The following is a 26,945-nucleotide window of genomic DNA, read 5'->3' as shown; positions in this document are numbered from 1 at the left end:
AAATAGGTTTACAAACTATTTTTAATTTATATTTCTATATAATTCTGCTACTATATTTTAAAATCAACTTATGTGCTGTTATTGGCCCTTTATTCATCTTCTCCCTTCGGAGGAAGATGATGGATATACCACGCAACCTGTCTGCAGCTCGTTAGACGGGCGTGGCTCCTGCATATGACTACTTCGAAAATGCTGCCCCTGTAACTGGAATTCCTCATCAGCCTCCTCCTTGGGCTTCATCTTATTATCTTTTGTTTGTAAATTATATCTACCAAAAAATTAATAAGTACTAATTTGCATGAGCTATGACACTGGTAATTTAAAGGTTGCAAACGAGCTGTTTGTAAGCATCTTTTCTATAAATAAAAATAAGAATAAATAAAATAAAGAATGAGGCTGGAATACTGTATCCATGAGCAGGTGTAGAAAATAAAATACAAACAAAAATCCCACTAACACTGAAAAAGATTTCCATGTTATTACTCAATTCGGAGTGTTAAATCCATTTAGATTAACACCTTCGGAGTTAATTAGGCAAACCACAGCCGTCCGATCTCTCCCACACCTCTCCCTTTTCTTCTTCTCTCTCTATAGAGGTTTTGAGAGAGCTTGCCTTACTCTTTTCTCATCGAAATGGAGCTCTCCCTGAGCGGGAACGCCCTCAAGACCTTCATCCGCTCCATCACGTGCCTCGCACGCATCGGTTCTGAGCTCGTCCTCCAAGCCTCCGCTTCCAAGGTCTCCTCTCTCTCTCTCTCTCTCTCTCTCTCTCTCTCTCTCTCTCTCTCTCTAAACTCACCTCTCATCTCCTCTCTCCTTCTTCTCTTCCTCGCAGTTGCAGCTCCACACCCTCAACTCCTCTCGCTCCGCGTACCAAACCATCTTCTTCACCGCAGACTTCTTCGACCGCTTCTCGGTCTCCAATTCCTCCTCTTCCACCTCCTTCCCAATCCAATGCAGCTTCCTCCTCAAATCCATCACCGCCATTCTCCGCACTCCCTTCGGCTCCATCGACCGCCTCGTCGCTCTCCTCCCCTCTCCGGACTCCTCCAAGCTCCAATGGACCCTCCATTGCCTCAACGGTACTCTTCGCTACCGACTCAATTCGCCTCCTCTTTATCCATATCTTGGTTGTCTTTGAATTGGGTTTTCATCGTTTTCCCCTTTTCCAGGTGTTAAGAAGAGTTACTGGATTAGTTGCAACGTCGAGCCCGACATCGAACACCTTACGCTCGACAGGCGGCGATTCCCGAGCAGCCTTGTCGTGCGGCCACGTGATATGACGCGACTGCTCGCGAATTTCCAGTCGTCGCTCCAGGAGATCACAGTCATTGCGACGGAGCCTGCGATTGGAATGGGTGATGGAGAGAGTGAGATTGGGGGGAAGGCTGTTGAGTTGAGGAGTTATATTGATCCTACTAAAGGTGTGTGAATGGAATTTAGTTTATTTTAGGGGGAAATTGTTGTAGGCGTAACTCTTTTTGGTGTTTATGGGTGCAGATGATAGTGATACCACATTGCACACACAGCTCTGGATAGACCCTACAGAGGAGTTTGTGCAGTATAACCATATTGGTGATCCCGTCGATGTCACTTTTGGCGTGAAGGAATTGAAGGTGATCATATTTGGGAAACATAGAAAACAATTTGTTTGGTAGAATCCAAAGTAGGGGTATCTGGGTAATTAGTAATATCTCTGCATGAATGACTGATTATGATAATGGAAGTTGTTTTTGGTTATCCTGGGTTCCCTGGTTATCTGCTCATCATATATATAGTACTTCATTGCTTAAGTAATTCTGTATGTGATGTTTCTTTCTACCAACATGTTCTTTGTTTAATGAAAAAGTCCTCAAGTTGATGATACATGTAGGTTTGCATCTATATGGTATTTGTTATGGTGAGAAATGATCTGGTATCAACTTTTCAAATGCCTACAATATAGTAGAGTTTGTTCAATGTGATGACATAGTTTCCTGGTCCCACATATGTCCAAAGAGCACACGTTTGGAAAGATGTCAACTAGAGGTGCACATGAGCGGGAATGTTCGAGTCTCTCTATTCAGTATTCTTTGAGTAATCCTAGATTCTGAAGATTATTTTGCTTTGAAATTCCATCCCTCACTTACATGCTAGTTCTCATGTTTATGTCATAATCTTGTTTGCTGTGCTGTCAGATAGTCACCTCCGTGATATAGTTCGTAATTTTTCCATGATTGATCTTATGGCCTTTACTTTGGCACTTCCTACTTTACCAGTGGTTTCAAATAACCTTCTGTCTCAGAGATTTTTTTTTTTTTTGGTAATTTTTTAAGATATGATATTGACGCTCCTGATGGCTAGAAAAGCCCTCATAAGTGGATTTTTTTTTTATAAACATTATGGTGCACTGATTGTTTTCAATCTAAGAAAGCTGAATGCGAACAAAGGAGGATATGAATTCAATAGTTGTACATTTTGCAAAGTGCATTGCTACATGTAATGGGTATCTTCCACTCTTAATGGTGAACAGGTCTAGTTAATGTGGTTTTGTGGTGAATGTGATAACTTTCAATTGTTTCTTGCTGAGAAGAAACTTTGCTGCATATGGAGCTGTTACACTCCAAAATCTGTATCACTTGTTTCTAACAATCTAGTTTTTCTCTTTTCTCTTTTCTCTTTTCTCTTTTCTTTTTCCAAAGCAGGCCTTCCTAACATTTTGTGAAGGATGTGAGGTTGACATCCACCTATTTTTTGAAAAAGCTGGCGAGTATGTTTACATGGTCATTATATTCCATATCTTGCATTGGTTGTGATGCACTTCTGGCTTGTGTTCTGGATGGGCAGACCTATCCTTATGGCACCAAGATTTGGATTGGATGATGGGTGCAATTCGGACTTTGATGCAAACTTAGTTCTTGCTACTATGCTTGTATCACAACTTACTGAGGGAAACACTGCAGACGACCCATGTGCTGCTCCAGCACAAGAGCCAGAAGACGCTAGAGCTCCAAATGCATCATCTGTTCCTGAGCATCCCTCTTTACACACTAAAATTTGGTCAGAGCTTTCAGGTTGCCATCTTTATCTACTTCATGGCTTGTTACTACCACAATAGTTCACCAAGGTAGTCTCAGATATATGCCCTTTCTCAAACAGGTAGTGCTGCCAAAAGCAGTGAAGGTAACAAACGGAAACAGGTCCAGCTGGAAGGAAATCCAAGTTCTAGTGTACAAAATGTTATACAAATGTCGAATACAATGAATGCACATGAGAAGCTATTACCACAAGTGGATGTATCTAATGTGTATCCTGTCTTATTGCTCCAGATTTATCAACATTATCTTTATTAGATGCTTCCTGGTAATTTTCATTTCTAAGTACCTACTCCATACATCATCTTTTATTAGGCAATTTACAAACATTATTGAGAAACTTTTGTTGACTCTGTAAGCCAGACTGAAAAGAATCACTGGGTATCAAGACTGGCCATGCCACAAGTACAGATCATGTCGACCACTGACTGGCACAAGACGTGCTGCAAGAGAATAAGTATTTGTTGGCCGTTGCTGTGTATTTCCTCTATTATCATTACAGTGCAGCTTCCGTTTTCTGTTTCTTTTAATGCTTCCTGAGTACAAGGTCATTTAATGTAGACTTGCTTGCTACCAGAATGGTTGAAAACTAGTGGTACCAAATCTTGAACTCTGTTTAAGTAGATTGTATAACATTTTTGCATGTTGTTTGTTTAGATATCTATGCAGACTTAATTTCCGTTCACTTTATATAAGAGGTTGATTGGTTCTTTCAAAGAAATATTTTTCCCTGACTAATATCATAGACAGCAAGCTGTGGAAATGGATCGTCAGGGTGAACCTCCAGGTTTGATTATCATGTACTCAAAGTCTGGGATTCTGAAGAATTTGATGCACTACTAAGTCTTTTATTTTGCTTCTTTTATACACAGGAGCTGAATTAAATGGTGACCCTCATTCACAGCATCACCCAAGCAACTGGATAGGCGCTGATGATGATGACGACGAGGAAGATGAGGATGAATTATATGTCCAGTCAACACCTCACTTCTATGATTGAAGAAGGATTGGTATTTTAAAATTTACTGTCTTGAAATCTTAAGCTGTCACTCCGGATAACTAGTACCTGTTTAGGAAGTCAGGCTTTTTAGTGAAAGTTTGTGCAAGAGCAGCTTATTTATATGCAAGTAGCTCATTCAGTTCTCAGAACAAATACAAAGTACTGTTTTAAGATATATATCTTTTAGGTTTTCAATTCTAAACACTAGAGAACCCATGTTATTGTGTCTATGTCAAATATCGATTGTGTTGATCTTGTAATTTTGCTTATAAGGACATGTATAAATGACAGCCATTCCCGTGAGCAAGTTCTGGAGATCAGGGAGTTCCTAAGTGAAATGAGCAATCATCAAGCGTCACATCAGTCACCTGCAATTTCCGCTTGTTACTGGTGGAGGAAGTCACCTGGTGCAAGTCACTATTAGATAATACAGAGTAGGTATCCTTGTAGAAATTAGAGGTTGAAAGATTATTTTGCTAAGCAGTTGGGTAAAGCTAATAAGATGTTCTCAATTTCTAGTGGTGGTAAGACCATGAGAGATGATTTGAGCATAAGCTGCTTGGTTAAAATGGTTACTCATAAAGGAGCTCAAAAAAAGCAAAAGATAACTTCTGAAGTACTCTTACATCTCTGAGGAACTTCGTACTCGGTTGAGAGTTAATAGTGAAATAGGAACTCTACAGCCAATCTGCGTAGCCTGACAGACCAAGCCTTGTTCTTCAGTTATGCAGCTTGACTTGATAATTCTAGGTGAAGCTTCAGCAGATCTGCTGTTGCTCTGTGGTCATGCTGTTGCTGCAGTAACCTCATCATCATGATCTTAATGATAGGGTTGTTCTTAATAAAACTGACAAGTGATTTTGGAAGCAAATTGCTTTAGGTTATCTATTTGGTTTATTGTGACACATTCTTGTCAACATTAAAGCAACTTTTGTTCTAGTTTGGTGGGAATTTGTTGATCAATTGATTGCCCAAGTGTTTTAGCATTTACAATTTTATATTGTGCAAGGAGCTGCTTCTATACTCCTGAGTAGTGATAGTCTTACCACGTATTGAAATAACATATTGGAGAAACTACTCGAATAACATGTTATAAAGCTTTTTCTACTAATATTTGTTGGATATCTCAGTTTGGTTTGCACAACTAGAGTCTGATGCAAATCAAAACTACAGAACAGCAGAAACCACAAAAGGTAAGGATCACAACTCCCTCATGATTAAATGAAAATGATATCACATCATACCAACCATGAAATTTTCTAAATCGTTCTTACTTGATATAATTGGTGAGCTTGAACTGTACATAAGTGTCTTGTCTTTTATCAGCAATAGTTTATTGTTTAAATAAATGCTTCAAGTCATCTTTATCCATTTGGTGGAATTTACCATCAATCGATGCGACACACAGTCAGTAAAGTTGCCCTATCCTCGTCAGCGCACCAGTTTTGATCCATTTTGTCAACCTCTAATAACTTCTCTTTCCTTGAGAAAGTTACATGTTTCTTGTCTTTGCTTGCTTCCAAGTGAATCATTGTCATAGATAAATGCACAAACACATTGTCTGCTAGTCTCATCTCACCAAATATTAGAAGAAATACATAATAGATGGGCAGGCCTTACAATCTTTTGTTGCTTCTACTTAAACTACCTGGTAGTGCAGAGCTCTACTCTCTCTGGTATCCTATCATTAGCATCACTGTTAAATTTTAACCACTTGTGGATCTTTTCCTGCAGTATTTTCCATGTGAGTGTTGCAGATCTGCTATGCCTCTATTATATTAAGCATCTCTCAACCAAGGTTTGGTCTTGAATTTGTCAGAAGTCTTCTTTTAAAATACTTGTTCCAAACTCCTATTCATGTTTATATATATTTGTCCAGTGTGTACAGTAGTCATGAGAGGAGAGAGAATATAAGATATGTATCTTAAAAAGAGATCTCATGAGAGAGACAAAGAGAGAGAGAGAGAGAGAGAGAGGTGTGTTTGGTTTAGTTGGTGGTGGCTGTTGAGCTATACATAACATAGTCATATTCATATGGCATTAGGACAAACATCTAAAAGGAACTTTTTTTTAGTGTTTGTGGAAGGGGCATTTTGGGAATATGCAGTAGAAATTGGTCAAAATTGAGGGACAAGCAGGGAAAGAGACTGTAGCCTTTGATCGGGTAAAAGGAAACATCGGAGGCTAGACGAATCATAATAACGATAAAAGCGATGGCGTCACGACAGCTGGCGAGGCGAGACTTGGGGTGCGGATGCTCCCGACCCGTTCATAGGCTGCTCCCAGTGGGCCCCGCGAGATGGGGACGCCACAGCCGCTCGTCTCCGCGTGGCCGGCTGACGTGGCAAACGGCGACGGAACGTTCCTGGTTGGGCCGGACCGGGCTGGGCCTTTGAAGGCCCGGTAGGTGTAATTTGGGGTAGTTGGATGAGGGGGTAAATTGTAATTAATTAATGTTTTGAGTCCTGAAGGCTGCCCTTCCAATCTTCTTTACGGTGACTTTTACACATTGAGGACAATATTTGATCATATTTTGCAGATGGGCCCTTGATGTGAATACGAGGCCCATGTGATGTGGACTAACCTTAAACGGCGATTCTTCTTACTCCGTGAGTTGCTGACGTGGCGATTCTTCGACGGATATGGAAGCCGATTCTTCCCTGCCATTTGAGGAGGCGATTCTTTTTCTTATTTAGCTTCCCAACCAACCAATAGTCCGAAGCGATGAAACGTATGACATTGTCCATTATGATTGGCTACGTTAAATACCCACTCTTTTGCTTCTAATCACGAGACTGCCCTCAGTCTTTTTAACCAAGAAAAAAAATGGAAGACTTATTCCCCCCCTCGACTTCTCATGCATTGGAATCCAACAACTATAACACGCATCGACCTAATTCTATTATATATATTTATTCATGCGTGTTACCAAGGGAGAAAAATTATTAGCATTATACCATTTCTATGGTCTAATTTAGACTCAAAGTATTATTTTATATCTACCATCAAACAATTGTTAAAGGTTGGTTCGTCAACGTTAGTTGGTGCATTGCTGCCGTTGAGCGAGTTGTTTGACCTAAATAAAACGTAATCAAGATGACTAAGTTAAACTTAATCTCAGATAACATGGTGGTTGTGTGTGTACTTTTCCACGAGTGCACAGATTATTTCAAGCAACAGCTTCATTTTATCACTATTACCATATCAATCAACGGATTATAATGGGCTCAAATCATGTATAGTGCTCTATGATAAAAAAATACTTATAAAATATCGAGTAAGATTGCGAGTATATTCTTTTATGAATCAGTAATCACACGGTAGGTGAAGGGAATCTCTATTTAAATCCCTCTCCCTCCTCCTCGTATAGCCGTATAGGAAACTTAGAGAGTGAGAGAAAGAGAGAAAGCTGATAAGCAATGGCGACGCCAAGGGTAACGTCCGTCCTCCTCCTCCTCTTGGCCTCCCTCGCGCTCATCTCGGCCGTCGGATCCGCCACCAGCGGCGTGGACTTCGGCTGGATTCCCGCCCGGAAGTCGTCAGCGACGTGCCGCGGCACAGTCGGCGAGTGCCTCGGACTCGACGCCGAGTTCGACCTCGTCGGGGAGTCGAACCGGCGCATCCTGGCCGCCGGAAGCAGCATCGGCTACGACGCGCTGCGCCAGGACAGCGTCCCCTGCTCCCAGCGCGGCGCCTCGTACTACAACTGCCAGCCTGGTGCATCGGCTAATCCCTACTCACGCGGCTGCTCCGCCATCACCCAGTGCAGGGGTTCTTAAAAAGTTCACATTTTAACCACACACCAAAACAAACAAAATCCATTCCCTTTCTTTTTATAAATATTAAAAGAAATAGTTTTCAGTTTGATCGATGCATGTATTTTTATTCTCGTCGTCGTCTTCGTCATAAACTTATACGTGAAATAAATCGTTTTCTTCTGCAAAAGATTGATTTCTTTTGTATCAGCGTAGACATTGGTCATGCATGCATCATGAATGCTTAATTACGAGAAGTTATGGGAGTTTGTAGGGTGGGTGGTAGGTAGAGAGAGCGCGCGAGAGAGAGACAAAGAATATGATGCTAAGCCAACTTTTTAAAAGAGATGGTTTAATTGCAGACCTGGATAACTCTACTATCAACTTATTCAATTAGAATCACTAACACGGTGACCATTACTTTAGTATATATCCCTAATAAATTAGAAAGCATATTATTTTAAGTAAAATTAGTGACTCACATTGTAATACTGGAAATAATTTTGAGAGAAGAATTTACGATGGTAAAAGAAAAAAAAATCTTTAAAAAAAATTGAGCTTCTAATTTAACCGCTCGTCACCATTGGTAATAACGCTTGGACAAGTCAAATACCATTCTCGTAATTCCATCCAAAACCATCACCGTTTATTTCTCTATCTCGTCTCCCTTCCCTTATTTAAATCTTTCTCCCCCCTTTCTCTTCTTCCTAACACACCATTCCCAAATCCCCATCTTAAAGAGACAAAACTTCGAGAGAGGACGCGGTAATGGCAGCCCCAAGACTAACGGCGGTCCTCGTCCTCCTCTGCGCTACCCTCGCGCTGATCTCGGCCGTCGGATCGGCCTCCGGCGGCGTGGATTATGGCTGGATACCGGCTCGGAAGTCGTCGGCGACGTGCCGCGGCACCGTCGGCGAGTGCCTCGGAGTCGACTCCGAGTTCGACCTCGTCTCAGAGTCGAGCCGGCGCATCCTAGCCTCTTCGGGCTACATCAGCTACGACGCGCTGCGCCGCAACAGTGTGCCCTGCTCCCAGCGCGGCGCCTCGTACTACAACTGCCAGCCTGGTGCATCGGCTAATCCCTACTCCCGCGGCTGCTCCGCCATCACTCAGTGCAGATCCTAAATCCTCCTCTATTTTCCCAGTTTCTTTTTTCTTCCTATCTTTTTAAGATTAAAGTGGATTAATTTGGTCGTGTTGGGGTTTAAGACCTTCGGGTTTGGTGTAATTTGATGTACTCTTATTGTTATTTGTGATTGTCTTTTGTTATACGTGGAGTAAACTGTTTCTGTGCAAAATGATTTGGATTTCTCTAGCCTTCGAGTATAAAAAGGAGCAATTTTTTAGCTACTGCTATCTTTCGTTGCTTTCTGGATCTCTTCGACAGTTTGCTGTGGGATCTCGGTTTTTTCCAAAACACATCACCAAGTTCCGCAGCTAAGTTGCTGGTGTTCTCTTTCAGATTAATCTAAAGGAATTTTCTTAAGATTGCTCAAACTTATGCCTTGTTACTATTATTGTTTTCTCCTCGTTAAAAAAAAAGAGGGATTTTGAAACAGTGATCTTGATGGGTATCGGATCTCTTCTCTTGGCTTTGAGAATAAAAAAAAAAACAAAGTATAAAAGAGATTAAATCTTTCCCCTTGGGGTTATGCTGTGGGATCTCTCAGTTTCAGTCCAATTGTCGTCTTCCTTGTACAAGAGTCTAAGGGGAGGTTTCAGGAAGTAGCAGGGGTTGAAGATGGAACATGGGGAGAAGTATTCTTTAAGAAAGGAAAATTTTTAAGTTTTTATTATACTATTAAGGACTTGTTAGAATAAAGAGGAGGATTAGATAATTAATCCTCTCTTTTTTTAACATTTATTAGATTGGAGAGTACTCTCAGTAACTATCCTCTCTTGATTGGGTGGGCAACTGGGGTGCAGTAAATTTGTGTGAGGCCTTTACTGGGGCACATGAGATGCATGAATTCCAGAGAAGCTGGACTTTTAATTGTACAAGAGTCTCATGTGGATTAGGGATGTACTCAAATGGGTTTCTTGGTAACTCTATCTATATTAGACTCCCTAATCACTAAAAAGCTTCCATTAGTAGTTAATAAATAAAAAAGTTATCTAAGCACGGATTGAATGGGCTTGTGCCTTTAGGGTCCGTAAGCTGGGCCCGAGCTGCTTTCGAGTTTAAACGGGCCGGTTAGACCAAAGACGAATCCGACCCGTTATAGCGCTAATCTAAATAAAAAGCGTCACTAAATCCAGCGAGTAGTAGAAAATGGGCTCAAATTAAGCTATCTGCTGTACCTTTGGTTGTAACCCTAGAATGAATTACCACACCGTTACCAATAAATAATCTGTAAGGCTTACTAATGTGATGAAGTAAGTGTCAGTTTGAAATGGCACTGTTACTCGTCTTTCATTGGCTGTTGATCTCTTGCAGCAATTAAGGGAGGAGGTACATCTAATTTTGGTAGAATTATATATCTAATTAAGAGCTGTAGCTCAGTTTTTTTATTATTTTATTTTCTACAAATTCTTTAATGCTTTTGTTGTGACAGCAAATAAATCTCTCCTACCACCTCCGTCGACCATGACAATGATTTTATAGTGATGCAATTCGTTGTACACATTAACAATTCTTAGAGCGACATCGCCATCAGCATCATAGCTAGGTTGGAAGAGAAGGATCAGTATAGCAGTGATCTCGAGCGAATCTTAAAGAACTTCTTGAGGATTGTTATTATCAGTATTATCCGTAACGTGCACGGAAGACTCCCTAAATTATAGGACTCGATTTATAAATAATAAAGATATAAGGTGTAAATATAAATTTAACTAAAAAATAGAATATTATATACAATTGTTTTTATTTTATTATAAATATTAATTGATTTGTACAGCCACATTCTCTGTAAAGTAATAGAAAATTTCCAAGTGAGACTTTCCAAGAATATTTTCTCCTTCTATATTTCCAGTAGTAGTTCTTATTGTTAAACATATAATATTAAAATTTTAGTTATATATTAATTTAACTTTAATTTACAGTAGTTGGTGAGTCGACATTATTTTATAGTAGAGAATTAAGTTCGAGCCGACCAAATATCTCAGCCCCAGAAGCAATTAGGATTACCAATGAGTTAATACTTATGTTTCCATCTATATTTAATTTATATTAAAATACCAGATATATAATACAAAATACAGAAAACTATTTCCAGGATTCACATCCAAAATTCCAACCTACTTCCTTGCAGCAAGGGTGAAGATTCACAATAAACTTACTCCAGAGCATTAATTACAAACTACAATTAGAAAGTGTATATATATATATATATATCCTCATACATTTCTACTCTATTCTCTCTTGTATGTATGCATGTATGTTTGTATGCATATTGATACAGAACACCACCTAGCTACTCTAACTGATGGAAGAGAGTAGTACGCGTTAATTAAGAAGAACAAGCTCTACATTTCATATGCTATAATCTTCAAGAACTCCGTGGCCTCCTTAAGAAATTCACTATCGTAGCAATCGACCCTCTTTTGGAGTTCCTCCATGCCCTCCTTGGTCTCCTCAATATGTTTCGTCATCATCTCCATAACTCCGAGCTTCGATCCGACATCATTCTTCTCCCCGACCGCAAACTCCATTACTTCCGTTAACGAGACGATGTTGATTCTTACCTTGTCGACAAGCATTCGAATGCTCTCAAGCTCACGCTCCGTGGAACCGCCTCGGCGCATCGCCTTGATCACCTCCTTCTCGCTTTCCAAATCGCCCTCTCGTTCATCCCACAAGGTGTTGAAGAAAGGCTCGATCGCCTTCATGGCAGTGGCAGACGCAGTGGCTGCGGCGATGACTGCCGGAGGTGCAGTCAAAGCCGCGAACACAACCGAGCCAGTTAAGAACAACATGAAGGCGATCGTATAGGCTACGTTCCAAACTTTCCTCCACTTCTTTGTTATTTTAAGCTTCTTCTTGATCTCATGCTTCCTCTCATGTAACGCCTTGACAAGCGACCGCTGTTGGCTGCACAGTGCTTGCAGCTCTGCTGTGTTTATGTCGGCGAGAAGGCTCCTCGCTGTCTTTGATTGCTCTTTCAGTTTAGCCAAAATCTTTCTGTACTTCTTCTTCCTGTTCTTGTTGTTGTTGTTGTTGTTGTTGTTGTTGTTTTTCTCCATGTCGTAGCATTGCATGGCACCACTCATGGTGACTTGGCATTGCGCGGCCTCATCGAGGCATTGTTTGAGAGTTGCGATGGAGTTGAAAATGGTGATGAGATGCTTTATGTAGTTGACTACAAAGGAGAGGGTGGTAGGGTTCTCCGAGACTACCTGCTTGAACTCGATAGCACTCGCAAAGCGAAGGGGGGTTTCGCCGCAAGTTGGTAGCTCCTTGGCCGTGCTCAGCGGTCCGAACTCTGATACAAGTCGGCAGGCCTTCTTGTACAACTCATTAAGTTCAGCCATCATCACGTCTGAGGCCTCGCCGACCGCCGCCGCCGCCACACGGTTGCCTTTGCTACAGCTGCAGCCCATCGGATAGATCCGAGGGGCTCAAAATCAATTGCACCACTGCAACGAAATAAAACCCTAACTTGCCACGAAAACCCTAATATCGTCTTTCTTCATTCAAGAGGTCGAGGAGGGTGTGTTTGTCAAAGAGAAGAAACCGCTCTGTTATATACCCTAAGAATGGGCTCAGAGTGAACTTACTGAGTAAATTCTCAAGCGGATTCGAATGAGCTGTATCCAGTTATGTATCTGTGTTAGATTCCCATTAGATTGGGAGCCCTAAACCGTGTAGGACGGCGCATGCATGAGCGTTTTCTCGGACTGTTCCGAGAGAAGACAAGGAAGAGATTATCTTGAAATGACCTTGAACAGATGAAGTGTTTGGAAAAAGAAAAGAAGAAAAAGAACTTGAACTCGACTTCTCTTGTGTAATTTCTTCGTACGTTGGAAACAACTTCTTACTTGAAATTTGACTTGTTTCATGTATAATTTCTTCGTAAATTCGATATATATATATGTTCAGAAACTCAGATTCTTTTGTAAAGAGCCGAGGATCGGCTGCCTTCATGCATATGAGACTGGACAAGCGTGTCTACAAAAATATCAAATTAATTGTGTGGAAAGATTTCCTTTACGTCCTTTAACCATAATAAGTCTGACACACTTGTTGTCGGATCAACTTCAGGAAAAAAATAATAAAAGAGTACCGTACGGCTTTAGTACTAGTTGTCCATCTAAGTTTCTTAAATAACTTATCTCAACTACCTTGGGCTCCTTTAATTAATTCATTGTAGCATGAGCTAGAATTTATGATCATAGCTTTTCTTAAGAAGAGCTCAATTCTGGCTATATAAAGTCATATAATTAATCTTCACTAGCTGCCAGCACTTAAACAAGATGGTTTAAATTCTCCATTCGCAGTAAAAGCTCCGATTAGAAGCTCCAAATTTTGCGTGGTTATCCTTCCGATTATCGTTACTAACTAGCTCACATACTGTTCCACTCTTTTCTAAAGAGAATAACGTCTATAATTCCACACATACGAAGTGCATACTCATATTCAAAGAGCTAGACATCCACACAAAACTGGGATCTACAAATAAAATCCACAAAGATTCTCTACAAATAAAATGCACAGAGATTCCAAGAAAAGATACGGAAGGGATCACGACGAAGCTTCTGTGTAATGTTGTAAGTTTATAGAAGAGGTGTTCTAACGGCCAATAACGATGTCTACTTACGTCGTTGCATGCAGATGCTTCGTAAATTCCAAGGTAGGCGGAAGAAGATTGGTGTTTAGTTCTAAACTCATTGACCATCGACCGATCTGAATCCGACGTCGCAGATTATCCGATTTAGATCCTTTTAACTTTTTGTACCGGGTTTGAAAAGAATCCGAAATAACTTGTTTATACTCGGATCGGACTACTAATTCAAATGGAACTCAATATTTTCCCTATAATTTCTTGGTAAATCGAGAAGCACTTCTTGTTTGAATCTTGCTTTCTTCATAACTTCTCGGTAAGTTGGAATGAACTTCTTGCGGTCTGCATACATGAAAACTAGAAGTATATATATGTTCATATACAAATATATCATAATAATTATGTGTTTGAAATATATATATATATATATATTGGACGTGATATGAACAACATAAACCAACTTTATTATGGTCAAAATGACGCGCTCATTAGTTTGGACGTTAGTACTTCAGTCTAAAACAAGTCAAACAGTAAATCCTTTTTTTGTATACGCAGAGTCCTAGGGGTTGGGTATTTATATACTAAAGAACGAGAAGGGAATCCAAGATACTGTTTTAGTACTATTACTTGTCCTTCATTAACTAGCTTCCAAATAACTTCCCCAACTACCTTTCTGTATCCTTTAATTCATTATAGCATGAACTAAACAATCTAAGAAATGGCAAACGATCATGTATAGCTTAGCTTTTCCTAGGAAGAACTGTCGGCACTAAAACAAGCGATCTTTATTCCAATACCTACGTTCTTTTGCGGATTTATTCAAATTGCTTTAGTGTAGTATTGATGATTGAAAAGATTCCTTGCCGGACAGAAAGAGGAAAGAATCTTTCCGCACTAGTAGCAAGAGCAGTCGTTGGAGAGAAGGGTTCATCTCCGGTTAGCAATATCAACACCGGCGATCTCATAAGTCTCATTCTATTCTCAAATGGTTAATTGTATAAAAAAAACAACATAAAGATAATTACAAAAGTAAAAGAGACATCATGGTGTGGTAGTGATTAATACAAACAATATCTATATTCTAGGGGTAAGGGATCCCGTGTTGCTAATCCATCCGAGTGCACTCTTGGATAGAGTTGCAGACCATTGAATTAGGTGACGTGCCGAGAAGAAGAAGATTTTGGCCGTGGGATGTGCAATCGAGACTACTCGACCGGCATATACCGACTTCCACTGAATCACATGCATGCAGAAAGTGGGAACGTAGAAGGAAAATGAACAAGAGAGAAGATCCTGGAGGATTAGCGGGTTCTACGTCTCTTGGGAAATATCCTTCAAGAACTCTGCGGCTGCTCTCCGAGCTTGGTCTTTGAACGTATCCATCTTCTCCTGCAGCTCATCCATGCCCTTGTTCACGTCCTCCATCTTCTTCCTTGTCTCCACCATTCCGAGCTGCACCGCGACCGCCGCCTCCTCTCTAACCATAAACTCCACGCTCATCATCACTGCGCCGATATCGATCTTTAGCTTCGCAACAAGTGGTCGGATGCTCTCCATATCACGCACCGCCAAAGAGCAGCTTTGGCGCATCGTTTTGATAACCTTCTTCTCGCTTTGCAAATCGCCTTCTCGCTCATCCCACAAGCTGTCGAATAAGGGCTCAATCGCCTTCATTGCGGTCGCCGACGCAGTGGCGGCCGTGATGGCGGCGGGGGGTAAAGTCAGCGCCGCCAACAGAACCGAGCAAGTTAAGACCGCCATGAAGGCAATCGTATAGGTTGCCTTCCAAATTTTCCTCCACTTCTTAGATGAACTCTGCTTCGTCTTGATCTCATCCTTCCGCGAGAGCAACTTGTTCACAAGCAACTTTTGCTGGTTATAGACTTCGTGCAACTCCTCGGTGTCTATCTCGTCGAAGAGATTCCCCCCGTTCTCCGAGGCCTTTAGCTTAGCCAAAGTCTCTGCGCTGTTCTCCATGTCGAAGTAGCGGAGGAGGTCACGCAAAGACTCCTGGGAACGCCGGCCTTTGTCGAGGGATTGGTTAAGCTTGGCAAGGAAGTCCAAAGAGGAAAACATGGTCTTCTTTATGTAGGCAACTGTGAGGGTGGTGGTCTTAGGGTTCTTTAAGACTACTTTCCTGATCTCCGGAGGGGTTTCAACGGTGGAGTGCGGCGAGCCCTCGGAAGCGAGTCGCCTTTCGAGCTCCTCGCATAAGTCGGCCAGGTCGGCGGCCGTCTGATCATTCCCCCTGCTGAGGCAGCAACCCATGTCTAAGATTTCTCAGCTCACGGAGCTAATCTAAACTGCCCAGGGATTGAACGAAACCCTAGCTATATATAATAACAAGCGATCTCCATCGATGGAGAAGATATAGTTCCAAACTTGCAAAGGAGCGTATTTTATAGTGCAGTGCATGAAAAGCCTGCACAACTTCCGTAATAGTCGGATTTGCTGCAAGGATTACAATAGGAAACATCTGAATTGGAGTAATTCATACATATGAAAAGGAGATATTAGTCTAATTTGTGGTATTCTCTTACACGCTTCCCGAGAAACTTCGTAATAGGAAGCTTCCCCGAAATCTCATACTACTAATCTGAGAAGTGAGTGGCTAACCTTAGCAAATTTACGCGATATTAACATGGAACATTCACCAAATCTTCCGTGATGGTGTTCGACGTGGACCGGAGAAGATCTATCCGGTTGTCATGAGCTGAATCGTTTGGGCCGTCAAAATAATTAAACTAGCTCGGGATTGGCTTGACAAAACTATAAGTCAAACTGAATCAATCGAATCGTAGTCAAATTAATTCCAAGCCAATTTTGATTTTTCATATATATTATTATTAATGAATAATTTTTATTTTGGATATATGATTTGAGTTAAATAGATTAAGTAGATTCAATTCATACTGGATTTAACTCAAGCCTAATTCATATTTAATTCAGGCCCAAATATGTTGTGATATCTTATACTAATTTGTTCTGCTAAAATATCAAATTGGTGGATGTTAGTAGAAGCGATTTTCAATTCCCGAAAATAATACCAATGTGATAGCAATAGATTGGGTACATTAAATATTAGTAAAACTAATATTAATACTAAATAAGAATTCTAAATAAAAATCACAAAAAGAAAGAGAAAGAGAAAAAATATTTACGTGGTTTGACGATTGATTATGTCAACGGTGGAGCAATTTTATGCAAATCATTAAACACAAAGAGTTTTTGACTCTAAAATCACTCTAAATAATGATGGCTCTTCTCTCTCTAATACAAGAGTTTTCAAGTCTCTAATCTAACAAAGATGCAAATAAAGGTGTGCCCTCTGAAAGCCCTTTGCCTCCTTACAAAATCCTCTATCTACATTGCTTCACTCTCAACCTTAAAACTTAAACATTTTTATTTTTAGGGTTGACTAAAAATTGTTGAAAATCTCGTCTAGTAATCGAATGTTCGTGGGGTCGTTCGAACGCTAGCAAAAACTCTAATCTGGAGAATAGAAGGGCATTCGAACCTCAGTGGAGCCGTTCGAATGCCTGCAAGATGTAAGTCTCTCGAAAAATTGTGTTTAAATGTCCCAAGGGCTCGTTTGAATGCCTGTAGAGTACAAATCCGCTAAGAAAATTGCGTTCGAACGCTCTAAGGGTCTAATTCGAATGCCCCATCATAGCAAATCTAAAATGTCTAAATTGGAGCCAAACTTTAACAAAATATGCTTCTCAAGTAACTCTAGGTTGACTTGATTTTGAAATTGGCTAGATTAGGCTTAAATTAAATATAACTAGTTTTAGCTTACTACCTTAAGGTAGGCTCGAAATTATTTTCAACCCAAGCATGAACAAAGCTCAGCTCAATTACTCCTCGACCGCATTCATGGTTACAGTTAAATCATTGGATTTTTACTAAATTAACTTTATATAAACTCTTTATGCCCAGTGATTCAGATTACCTCAACAAAAGTAAAAAAAATAAAAATAAAAACAAGATTAGAGCTGATCAAGTTCGATTTGGGCCTCAGCTCTATGATTTAGCTCATCTATTGACTAGGCTTCAAACCAAGAGAGTTCGAGTGCTAAACTTTCGTGGCCTGGCACAAACATGATTAGGCCGCAACCAGGGCCGATTTCTAATTTATTTGGCCGGTCAAAATGGCACACTCGTTAGTCGTTAAACGGGAATATTATTAATTACAGTATTACTTGTCCCTTAAATAATAAGCTTCATCCCCAGTAATATAACTCTCTGATGGCTAGGCTGCTTTAATTCATTGTAGCATGAGCTAAAACTACCCAAGAAATGGACAATGATCATATCTTCTTTCCCCCAGAAGAGCTGTGTTTTCCAAAATCTACGTTCTTAAAAAAGTGTTCACCTTCGATTAGTGGTATAGTTAACCAACTTACTTAAGTATATATAGACATATACTCACGATCTCATTGCATACTTAGTGATTACATACGTAAAAAAGATGCATCGTGGCCTCGTGGGAGTGGTATATCATCGTAGATGAACCATGATAGAGCCATGCATGCATGCAGAGTTGGAATGTACAAGGAAAATGCACGTTAGAATAGACTCGAGAGGATTAAAAGTTCTACGTCTCATTGGTGAGACTCTTTAAGAATTCTCCGGCCGCCTTCCGGAATTGGCCTTCGCACCACTCCATCTTCTCTTGCAGCTCATCCATGCCCTTCTGCACGTCCTCCATCTTCCTCCTTATCTCTGCAACTCCGAGTTCGACGGCGACCGCCTCATCCTCTTCCCCTCCTCCGATCGCAAACTCCACGCTCTTCCTCATCGAGTTGACATCGTTCCTTAGCTTCTGAACAAGCGATCGGATGCTCTCCAGCTCATGCACTGCCGCAGTACTGCCTTGGCGCATCGTCTTGACCACTTCTTTCTCGTTTTCTAGCTCGCCGTTTTGCTCGTCCCACGAGGTGATGAACCACGGCTCGACCGCCTTCATTGCTGTGGCAGCGACCGTGGCCGCAGTGGTAGCGGCAGTGGGAGCTGCCACGGCCGCCAGCGCCACCGAGCCCGTCAAGACGGCGATGAACGCGATCATGTACGCCACGTTGAAAACCTTCCTCCACTTCTTAGACGAACTCAGTTTCTTCTTGATCTCACGCTTCCTCTTGAGCAAATCTCTCAGCAGCAACTGCTGCCGGTCGTAGACTTCTTGCAGCTTTTCGACGTCCATCCCGTCGAAGAGATTCCCCCCGTTCTCCGAGGCCTTTAGCTTAGCTACAGTCGCCGAGTACTTCTTCTTCTTCTTCTTGTACTTCTTGTTGTTCGATTTCTTGGTTTTGTTCTCCCTGTCGAAGCAGCGGATTACGTGGCGTAACGTCTCCTGGTAGCGTCGGCCCTTCTCCAGGCATTGCTTAAGCTCACCGAGGTAGCCCAAAGTGGCAAACATATTGTGGTTAAAAAAGTCGATCACGAGGGAGGATGTTTTAGAGTTCTTCAGGACTACTTCCGTGATCTCGGGTTGCAGGATTGCGGCGAGGCCAGTGGAGTTCGGCGAGGCCTCTGAAGCTAGTCGGCTTTCGAGCTCCTTGCATAAGGCGGTAAGCTCGGTCCTCGCCGCGAACGGCGCCGTCGCATCCTCGCCCTTGCTGCAGCTGCACCCCATTTTTAGTTTTCTCGGGGAAGTAATCGATCTTCTGGGTAAGAGATGCTAGTTGAGAGAGAGCTTTTAAAAAAACCAAACCATGAAAAATCTAATCAACTTCCATCACGACTGGTTTTGCTCCATGCGATGGTTGTAGGAAAAAATGGTACGCGACGCCCGAAATTAGAACACATGCCGAGATGGATGTGTATTGCGGTACGATTTTAGTGGGCGGTAATCCTTGGTGACACGTAGGATGTGCGTCTATTTTTCTCATCAATTTCCCAAGAAACATCGTGGAAGAGTTAGGGAGGAAGGAGGCTTCTTGGAAAGTTGATTAACGCTAATATCAGCATTTACGTCACTACGTGAAGGAGTTGACTTTATAGATGAAGTATGGCAATAAGAGACGGTCGATCGAATTGTGGGTCGTATTCGTTGATCGTCTGCAGCTCCGACTTTAGGAATTCCTACATCCGGCCCAATCAAGTACTGACTAGTCATATTTAAAACGATCTAGTTAATGGTGCCGAGGTGATTAGATACACTTTGATGTCTTCAGGTGTGACCTAGCCTATCTGGATCAGACCAACGATTGGCCTACATCTAGTGTGTTGGGGTTCAAAATTTTTTTGAGCTAACAAGGCCTTGACCAGACTCCATATCACTGTCTTTATTGATAAGGATTTGTTATAGCTTTCTTGCTTTGGACTTGTGATGGGCTCCGTGAAGTGACGAGGTCATCGCTTTTTTTATATTATTTTAACTATGTAACATATCCAAATATATCGAAAATATTTTCGTACATTACAAAAATATTAGATTAATTCTTTTTGTTTAAATATAGATAATGCCTTCTCGGGACTAGCGACATGACTGCCGACATCCATGGTTTTCCAACAATGTTCAATATTCCAGTGGATTTCGAACATCTGAAAGTCGCCACGTGTAACGATGAGTCGACTCACGCATCGAACTCTCAGGCTTGACCATACGTGGGGCGAGATGAATTCTGAGGCAATAAGAGTGCCAGATAGGACGGTCCTAACCGGAGTTTCTTCGTTCGAGCGAGCATAACTCGGCAAAGAAACATTCATCGGTAGCCGTCCGATCAAACCGTAGATCGAGCGTCCGATAGCGAACCGGCGCCGCGGCGCTTTAAAGGGCGAAAGCGGTTCTCTTTCCCCTCCTCTCCTCTATCTTCAAACCGACTTCACCAATTTCAGTCCCCATTCTCGAATCCTCCTTTCCTCTCTCTCTCTCTCTCTCTCTCTCTCTCTCTCTCTCTCTCAAAGATGGCCGAATCCAATTCCCAATCTGATCAAATCGTAAGAATTCCTCACGGAATTTTTTCGTTCGATTCTTTGATAGGGTTTCTGATCTGGTTTTGTTGTAGATCGAGGAGAAAGCAGAGACGAGGCTCAAGTATCTGGAGTTCGTGCAGGTGGCGGCGATGCAAGCGGTGGTGTGCTTTGCGAGCGTCTACGACTTCGCCAAGCAGAACTCCGGGCCGCTAAAGCCCGGCGTCGAGACCGTGGAGAGCACTGTCAAGGCCGTGATCCGACCCGTCTATGAGAGATTCCACGATATACCCTTCGAGCTCCTCAACTTCGTCGATCGCAAGGTTCGTGAAAGAAACTATCCTTCCTTCACTCTTTTTTTTTCGGCATGCCTGTGTGGTTGGAGTGCGTTGTCTTAGATTGCTCTGTCGCAGGTTATCACACGAGATCTGGCGCGCTTTAGCGCAAGGATGTTTTAATGGTTTGTCTGGTTGTCGTACTTTGCACGTCGCAGGTAGACGAGTCGCTGCGGGAGGTGGGGCGGTACGTGCCGGTGCTGATGAAGTCAGCCACATCGCAAGCGTACGTCGCCGCGCAGTGCGCACCCGGGGTGGCACGCTCCCTCGCTGGGGAGGTGCAGCGCTCAGGTGTCTCCGGGGCCGCGAAGGCGGCGTACGAGCGGTGCGAACCGACGGCGCGGGAGATGTACGACCGCTACGAGCCAGTGGCGGAGCGGCACGCCGTTGCCGCGTGGCGGTCGCTCAATCGGCTGCCGATGTTCCCTCAGGCGGCGGGGATCGTTGTCCCCACCGCTGCGTACTGGGCGGAAAAGTACAACTGCGCCGTTGGCTCTGCGGCAGCGCGTGGGTACCACGTGGCGGAGTACTTGCCTGTGGTTCCCACGGAGAAGATCGCCAAGGTTTTCCGGGGTGACGGCGAGGTAACTACGGCGGCGGGCAACGAGACGAAGGTGAATGGGGACGGCGTGGAGTAAGTGATGATGATGGTGATGGATGACGACGTTGATGTAGAAATCTGGCGAATAAAAAGGGAACAGTTTATCGTTTTTTTCTTTATTTACTGTTTGGTGTTTTAGAACGAGGCGATGTTTTTTTTTAATGTGAATATTTGTCTTAATTCTGTGTGAACTCTTCTTTTTGTTAAAAGAAAAACTATGCTTAAATATTACATATGAAGTGTCAAATTATGGTAACGCAGTCCTTGTAGTTTGACTCATAGTTATATATATATTAAAAATATTTCCCACTTGTTTCACCAGTTGATAGGGAAAAAAGTAATTAAATCACTGTTCCTCAACAGAGGTTTCGTTTCATTTGTCCTTTCCATTTCTTAGATTTTTTATTTTTAATCTGTGGTTTTAGTCTTCATCATAAAACTTTATAATGCAGGCCACAGTTTGAATTATGTGTATCTTCCCTAGATTTTGATATTTGATATGTGTTGACTAGTAGATAGGATTTAGTGGAAACCACAGAATTAGAGAGAGAGAGAGAGCAGGTGGTTTAATGGGTGGGAGAGAGCTTTAGAACCTGCTTTTTTCTTTTCTCTTCTGTTGAGGGAAAGGGAATGCTTTAGAACCGACTGTTGATAGATACCGCGGCTTAATAAATAATCGGTGGAGTATTCGGAGTAAGAAAGGTTGACAGTGACTGGAGCCTGATTTAATGATGTTGGATTTTGTGATAAGCATATATCTGAGAGAAGTTGTTTTGCAGTTGGTCTCTGGGTGTGGTTCGTGTACAGTAAAGCTTGATCTACTGTTTAACTGGCTACTAACTGCTATGTCTACGTAGCTAAGTTCCAATTTGGACACCCCCAATTATGTTAGCCCTAACTCACTCATCCTTGATATATGCATATCATCTATAGATGCTCTCTATTCTTCTCCGTCCCACTTTTCCGATCACAGTCCGGCCCCGGTTTCCCCACTCCAAAGACCGGCCCAAAGGGCCTTTGATTTTGGTGCGGGCCTAGCCCAATAATTTTGATCTGATTCGGGCCCGTCTCTGACGGGTCCATGGCCATCCTACTCCGGGGTACTTGGTCGGGTTCGGGATCTATGATCTATCCTGTTGTTAAGTTGAGCTGGAGTTCGCCTTTCTTTCTTTTAAACACGACACTGGGCTAGGTCTGGGCTAATCTTTGCCATCCGCTGACAGATCTTTCTTGCTCACCCAAATCCAGAGTCCCAGGAGGGTCGAAGAGTCGAGAATGGCCTTGTGCTCTCAAACTCTCATGGCGGTCGCTTCTTTTCCCTCTTCCTCTTCGACCCCTTCTTCTTCTTCTTCTTCTTCTTCTTCTTTGGCTTCTGCTTCCTTGGCGGCTCCGAGGAGAGTGGTGATTGGTCGGCGGATGGCGGCGGCGGCGGCGGCAGCGGTGCCCATGCCTCCGTTGAACCCACGTGACCCTTTCCTCAAGAAGCTCGCGTCCGCCGCTGCCACCTATCCCGAAGGCCTCGAGCTTCCCCGTTCGCACGATTCTGATCTCCCGCCTTATCTTGATCTATTCGATACCCCCAAGCTCATGGCCACTCCCGCACAAGTGAAAATACGACTCGCCTTTTTCCTATCTTGGAACATACTAATTCTCATAGATTATTTTGTTCGGTATCCTCTTTTAATTCGATTGTTAATTAATATGTATGGTTGGGAAGTGTTAATTTGTAGCATATATGAAGATAGGAGATGAAGTGTAAAGAGTTGATGATTCCTATTTCCTATTTCTCTGTTATCTAGTTCCAATGGAATGGCTATTGATTGTGTTCTTATGTATTATACTTTACCCTCTTTATATCGCTTTTAGCTGATCATTTTTCTGAATAGGTGGAACGCTCGGTTTCTTACAATGAACACCGGCCGAGAAAGCCACCTCCGGATTTGCCATCTTTGCTTCTCAATGGGCGCATCGTTTATATTGGCATGCCGGTAAGTGTTGGTACCTATTATTTTCATGTATTTCTCGACTATGGAATCTTTTTAAATGCTTAAAGGTTGTGATTGCTCACATAAAGGATGATCCACTTGATTGAATTTTTGTATAACATAGTCCATGAAAAATATTGGATATTAGGTAACCGACATGAGTTTTCTCATAGAATGATCTTTCACTGACAATTTGAAGAGAAGCATATTGATCAATCTCTTTAGTGACCTACCATTTAGAAGTTTGTCTAACACATAAATAAAACACTATTTTGATAGTTTTGTTGCACCTAATATTTGGTGCTTTAGCTCTTCTATCGACTAACGTAACAGTAATGTTGTTCAATTTCTTTTTATGACAATATCCATATTGTTACAAGAATAACCTGTTTTCTCTGTTTTGATTAGTTGGTGCCAGCAGTCACGGAGCTTGTGATTGCGGAATTGCTTTACCTGCAATGGATGGATCCAAAACAGCCGATTTATCTCTACATCAACTCAACCGGAACAACTCGTGATGACGGTGAAACTGTAAGTGGTTTCAGTTTCCCCTACTAGTTATAGCTGGAACTTTGTTATCACATTTCAAGACAGTTCTATTTTGTGTCTCGTATTCTCCGTGGGTCTCTACTTTCCTTTTAAATGTGATTAAACTTTTTGTGCCATTTACTTGACTAACTCATCAAGATTATAGTCTGCGTGATAACTAAAAGAACACCCGTCACCTAGATCTTTCATAACTTATGTCATGGACATACTTTTCCTGGAGAACTGCTGGACATGGTTGCTTGTTCAATCTGTGGTTTTAGGGGAATACAGCTGAGATCTAGTAGATGCTTTTGTTGCTACAGGTCCTATGTTGGTTCACAAGTTGTGGGACTATTTTAACTTTTATCAGTACCACCTTACATGACTTGTGTTTACTATCCTTTCATTTTAGAGCTGAATATTGAGATAATAACATTGATTGTTTTGTATCATTTAACTCTCTCATATTCTTCAATGTACTCATGTGTTTCAGGTTGGGATGGAATCAGAAGGTTTCGCTATTTATGATGCTTTGATGCAGTTGAAAAATGAGGTGTGTTTCTTACTTCACCTAATCCTATTGTGGCAATTAGATGTTAAGGTGGTGCCTCAACTCACTACCATGTACAAAATGGCCATGATATGTGGTGTGAGGCAATCTGCTTGCCACTATTTTTACTCCAAAGGGGACCGTAGAAGTTGCAGAAAACATTGCTATTTTCCCTTTCTTTGGTCCTGTTTGCAATGTGATGGCAGCATCATAGTGATTTTATGATGGTAATTGGTCTAAATTCTTAAATGTGCTGCACATGATTTTGGGCCTTCTCATTTGAAATATAAAGTTTTACGCATCTTGGTTTCTGCTCCTTGTGTGATTTAATTTCCTTTGTGACCTCGACATATCAATGTTGGATATTCATGAAAAGGTTTTCCTGTAATTCCTTCTGTAGACAATACTATTACTCAAGAAACATCTGCACTATTAACCTTTTCTTAGCATGAAGAACAGTTTCTAACTTTCTATCTTCTGTTTGCATCTTTGCGTATCTCATCCTTTTACTAAATTTCTTGCTGCTGATGCAGATCCAAACTGTAGCTGTAGGAGCTGCAATAGGTCAGGCTTGTCTACTTCTTGCTGCAGGAAAGAAGGGTAGAAGATTTATGATGCCCCATTCCAAAGGTTAGTGAAGTTTGTCTGTTGGTGGCAGAAGCCCCTTAATTTTCATCTAGTTGGTATATGATTGACATGCCAGAAGTGCTCATTTATGTCAGCTATGATTCAACAACCTCGTGTTCCATCATCTGGGCAGATGGCAGCAAGTGATGTGCTTATTCGGGCAAAAGAGGTCTGAGTTATTTATTTGATTATTCTGATATCTGATACTTGATTCACTTCTTAAACAGAGTACAAATTTGTATATTTGCAAATAGCTTCCTTAACACTTTGGTTATAAAATGACTTCATAACATATCCTTGTTACCACTTGCAATTGTGTATTTTATTTGCAAAAAAGCTTTAATGGAGAGAAGGATATGGGATTGAAAAGTTGCCAATATAGGAGATAGGTTCTGCAATATTGTTTTTCAAGGATAGAATATAGTATCTGTTAAATTTAGAAGTATGGTAGGAAAATTAAGTAGGGCCTAGGATTGTGAAGATTTAGTTCACCTGTTCACTTGCATGCTGAAAGAAGATTGGGTTGGAGATTTGCCATTGTTATAAGATGATGGTATATGGATTGCACTTTTGAGAATAAAAGAATATAAGAAAACCTTAATGACTTGATCAACCCTAAGAGTGCATTTGTTCAAAATTTTCCCTAAGAGTGTTTTGGACAAAATTTTGAAAGAATATTCTCCTTAGGAAACACCTATTTCCTGAGGAAAAATAATTCACTCCTGTCACATTTTTTTCCCCTACTCTCTTCCCCTCACTCTCTCCTCCCCATCCTTCCCTCTCCTTTCCCTATCACCATTCACCACCCTTCTCCTCCCTCTATCACGAACACCTCCTCCAGCCTGCCACCACCTTCTCACCGAGTGACATCATAGCTGAAAGTAATTGTGGCAACTTCTTGTTAACAGAATAGCTGAATTTCTCATTGAAAACTAAATATCCTGGCAAAATTTTGACTTTAGAATCATTTGTTCTTGGATCCTGTGCTTTTCTTGCTCGACTTTTGTCTGTTCCTTTCCTTTCTGTATCCTTGTTTAAGAATATTTGGTTGTTTTCCTCAGGTCATAGCTAATAGAGACACACTCGTTAAGCTTTTGGCTAAGCACACTGGAAATGTGAGTAGACAGAAACTTATTCTTTCATCATTATTAATAACACTGCAAATCTGATTTAATTTGTTTATCAGTCAGTGGAGACAGTATCGAAGGTTATGCGGAGGCCATTTTACATGGACTCAATAAAGGCTAAAGAGTTTGGGGTTATTGACAAGGTACTCTCTCTCCTCTTAATTGGTCCTGCTCTACCAACTTAAGGCCCAAGTTAGCAAAATGTTCATGAAGATTCCTCACTTTGCAGATAATGTACTTAATTAAGATTGGAAGACACCATGTTATGGTGATAATTAATGGATGTTGTTTATTCTATCATGCACAGATCCTTTGGCGTGGTCAGGAGAAGATCATGGATGATGCTCTTTCTCCCGAGGAATGGGATCGACGTGCTGGCATCAAAGTTGTTGATGGGATATGATCTCTTCGGAACCATTTAGTCAACAGTAAGCGCATTTGATAATCAACATTACATACATAATCTTGGCTTCACATGCATGTAATTGACATTACTGCAAACTTGTAGAGGTCTTCAGAGAATGCCGGCCTGTTAGTTTGTCCATGTAGGTTAGTTCAATTATATCATGACAGGCCTGTAAGTATGGAAGGAATCATAACACCTTTAAAAGTGGATGTGAAGGGTCTTGATTCTTTTGATAGATGAATGCAACTCTGAAACTTTATGGTAATCAATCAATTCTACGTATGTGGTCTGAGACTATCTGCAATCTTTTTTACCTCAATAT

The 26,945-nt window shown here is 41.5% G+C and overlaps 8 protein-coding genes and 1 long non-coding RNA gene across 14 annotated transcripts; 6 read left to right on the top strand and 3 right to left on the bottom strand.

Annotated features, from left to right (window-relative positions):
• Positions 1-375: 375 nt before the first annotated feature.
• LOC140764218 (uncharacterized) lies at positions 376-5,013 on the top strand. 5 transcript variants are annotated; one of them, XR_012104999.1, is made up of 11 exons: positions 378-738; positions 836-1,082; positions 1,173-1,424; positions 1,501-1,616; positions 2,685-2,749; positions 2,827-3,053; positions 3,139-3,286; positions 3,821-3,861; positions 3,947-4,084; positions 4,366-4,508; positions 4,594-5,010. XR_012104999.1 is itself a non-coding variant. In XM_073102662.1 (10 exons), the coding sequence occupies exons 1-9, from the start codon at positions 634-636 to the stop codon at positions 4,072-4,074; spliced, it is 1,329 nt and encodes a 442-aa protein (XP_072958763.1). In that variant the 5' UTR covers positions 378-633; the 3' UTR covers positions 4,075-4,084; positions 4,366-5,013. The 5 variants fall into 5 exon arrangements, 4 of the variants coding, with proteins under 4 accessions (XP_072958765.1, XP_072958764.1, XP_072958763.1 ...); XM_073102662.1 differs by having other exon boundaries at positions 4,366-5,013; XM_073102661.1 differs by lacking the exons at positions 4,366-4,508; positions 4,594-5,010 and having other exon boundaries at positions 379-738; positions 3,947-4,342.
• Positions 5,014-5,665: 652 nt separating this feature from the next.
• LOC140765830 (uncharacterized) lies at positions 5,666-6,833 on the top strand. Its single transcript, XR_012105233.1, has 3 exons — positions 5,666-5,725; positions 5,809-5,872; positions 6,614-6,833. It is a non-coding gene; the product is annotated as an uncharacterized lncRNA (long non-coding RNA).
• Positions 6,834-7,435: 602 nt separating this feature from the next.
• Positions 7,436-8,019, top strand: LOC140766075 (rapid alkalinization factor-like). The gene has a single exon (XM_073105484.1). It carries the CDS (start codon positions 7,494-7,496, stop codon positions 7,851-7,853), a length of 360 nt encoding a protein of 119 aa, XP_072961585.1. The 5' UTR covers positions 7,436-7,493; the 3' UTR covers positions 7,854-8,019.
• Positions 8,020-8,529: 510 nt separating this feature from the next.
• LOC140766077 (rapid alkalinization factor-like) lies at positions 8,530-9,144 on the top strand. Its single transcript, XM_073105485.1, has one exon. The coding sequence runs from the start codon at positions 8,598-8,600 to the stop codon at positions 8,952-8,954; it is 357 nt and encodes a 118-aa protein (XP_072961586.1). The 5' UTR covers positions 8,530-8,597; the 3' UTR covers positions 8,955-9,144.
• Positions 9,145-11,294: 2,150 nt separating this feature from the next.
• On the bottom strand, positions 11,295-12,368 carry LOC140764425 (UPF0496 protein At2g18630-like). The gene has a single exon (XM_073102993.1). It carries the CDS (start codon positions 12,366-12,368, stop codon positions 11,295-11,297), a length of 1,074 nt encoding a protein of 357 aa, XP_072959094.1.
• A 2,492-nt stretch (positions 12,369-14,860) lies between these two features.
• LOC140764422 (UPF0496 protein At4g34320-like) lies at positions 14,861-15,817 on the bottom strand. The gene has a single exon (XM_073102979.1). The coding sequence runs from the start codon at positions 15,815-15,817 to the stop codon at positions 14,861-14,863; it is 957 nt and encodes a 318-aa protein (XP_072959080.1).
• A 2,213-nt stretch (positions 15,818-18,030) lies between these two features.
• LOC140764421 (UPF0496 protein At5g66675-like) lies at positions 18,031-19,184 on the bottom strand. The gene has a single exon (XM_073102977.1). It carries the CDS (start codon positions 19,182-19,184, stop codon positions 18,147-18,149), a length of 1,038 nt encoding a protein of 345 aa, XP_072959078.1. The 3' UTR covers positions 18,031-18,146.
• Positions 19,185-20,315: 1,131 nt separating this feature from the next.
• Positions 20,316-21,631, top strand: LOC140764748 (stress-related protein). Its single transcript, XM_073103479.1, has 3 exons — positions 20,316-20,491; positions 20,560-20,787; positions 20,958-21,631. The coding sequence occupies exons 1-3, from the start codon at positions 20,459-20,461 to the stop codon at positions 21,435-21,437; spliced, it is 741 nt and encodes a 246-aa protein (XP_072959580.1). The 5' UTR covers positions 20,316-20,458; the 3' UTR covers positions 21,438-21,631.
• A 940-nt stretch (positions 21,632-22,571) lies between these two features.
• LOC140764746 (ATP-dependent Clp protease proteolytic subunit-related protein 3, chloroplastic) lies at positions 22,572-26,920 on the top strand. 2 transcript variants are annotated; one of them, XM_073103477.1, is made up of 9 exons: positions 22,572-23,005; positions 23,287-23,388; positions 23,794-23,916; positions 24,407-24,466; positions 24,997-25,093; positions 25,186-25,259; positions 26,152-26,205; positions 26,277-26,360; positions 26,525-26,920. In XM_073103477.1, exons 1-9 carry the CDS (start codon positions 22,676-22,678, stop codon positions 26,618-26,620), a joined length of 1,020 nt encoding a protein of 339 aa, XP_072959578.1. In that variant the 5' UTR covers positions 22,572-22,675; the 3' UTR covers positions 26,621-26,920. The 2 variants fall into 2 exon arrangements, with proteins under 2 accessions (XP_072959578.1, XP_072959579.1); XM_073103478.1 differs by having other exon boundaries at positions 22,575-22,705.
• Positions 26,921-26,945: the final 25 nt, after the last annotated feature.

The sequence above is a fragment of the Typha angustifolia genome, chromosome 8 (genome assembly GCF_048772165.1).
Source record: "Typha angustifolia cultivar Huaian chromosome 8, ASM4877216v1, whole genome shotgun sequence".
Classification (NCBI taxonomy): domain Eukaryota; kingdom Viridiplantae; phylum Streptophyta; class Magnoliopsida; order Poales; family Typhaceae; genus Typha; species Typha angustifolia.
This window is presented reverse-complemented; position numbering and strand designations above follow the sequence as displayed.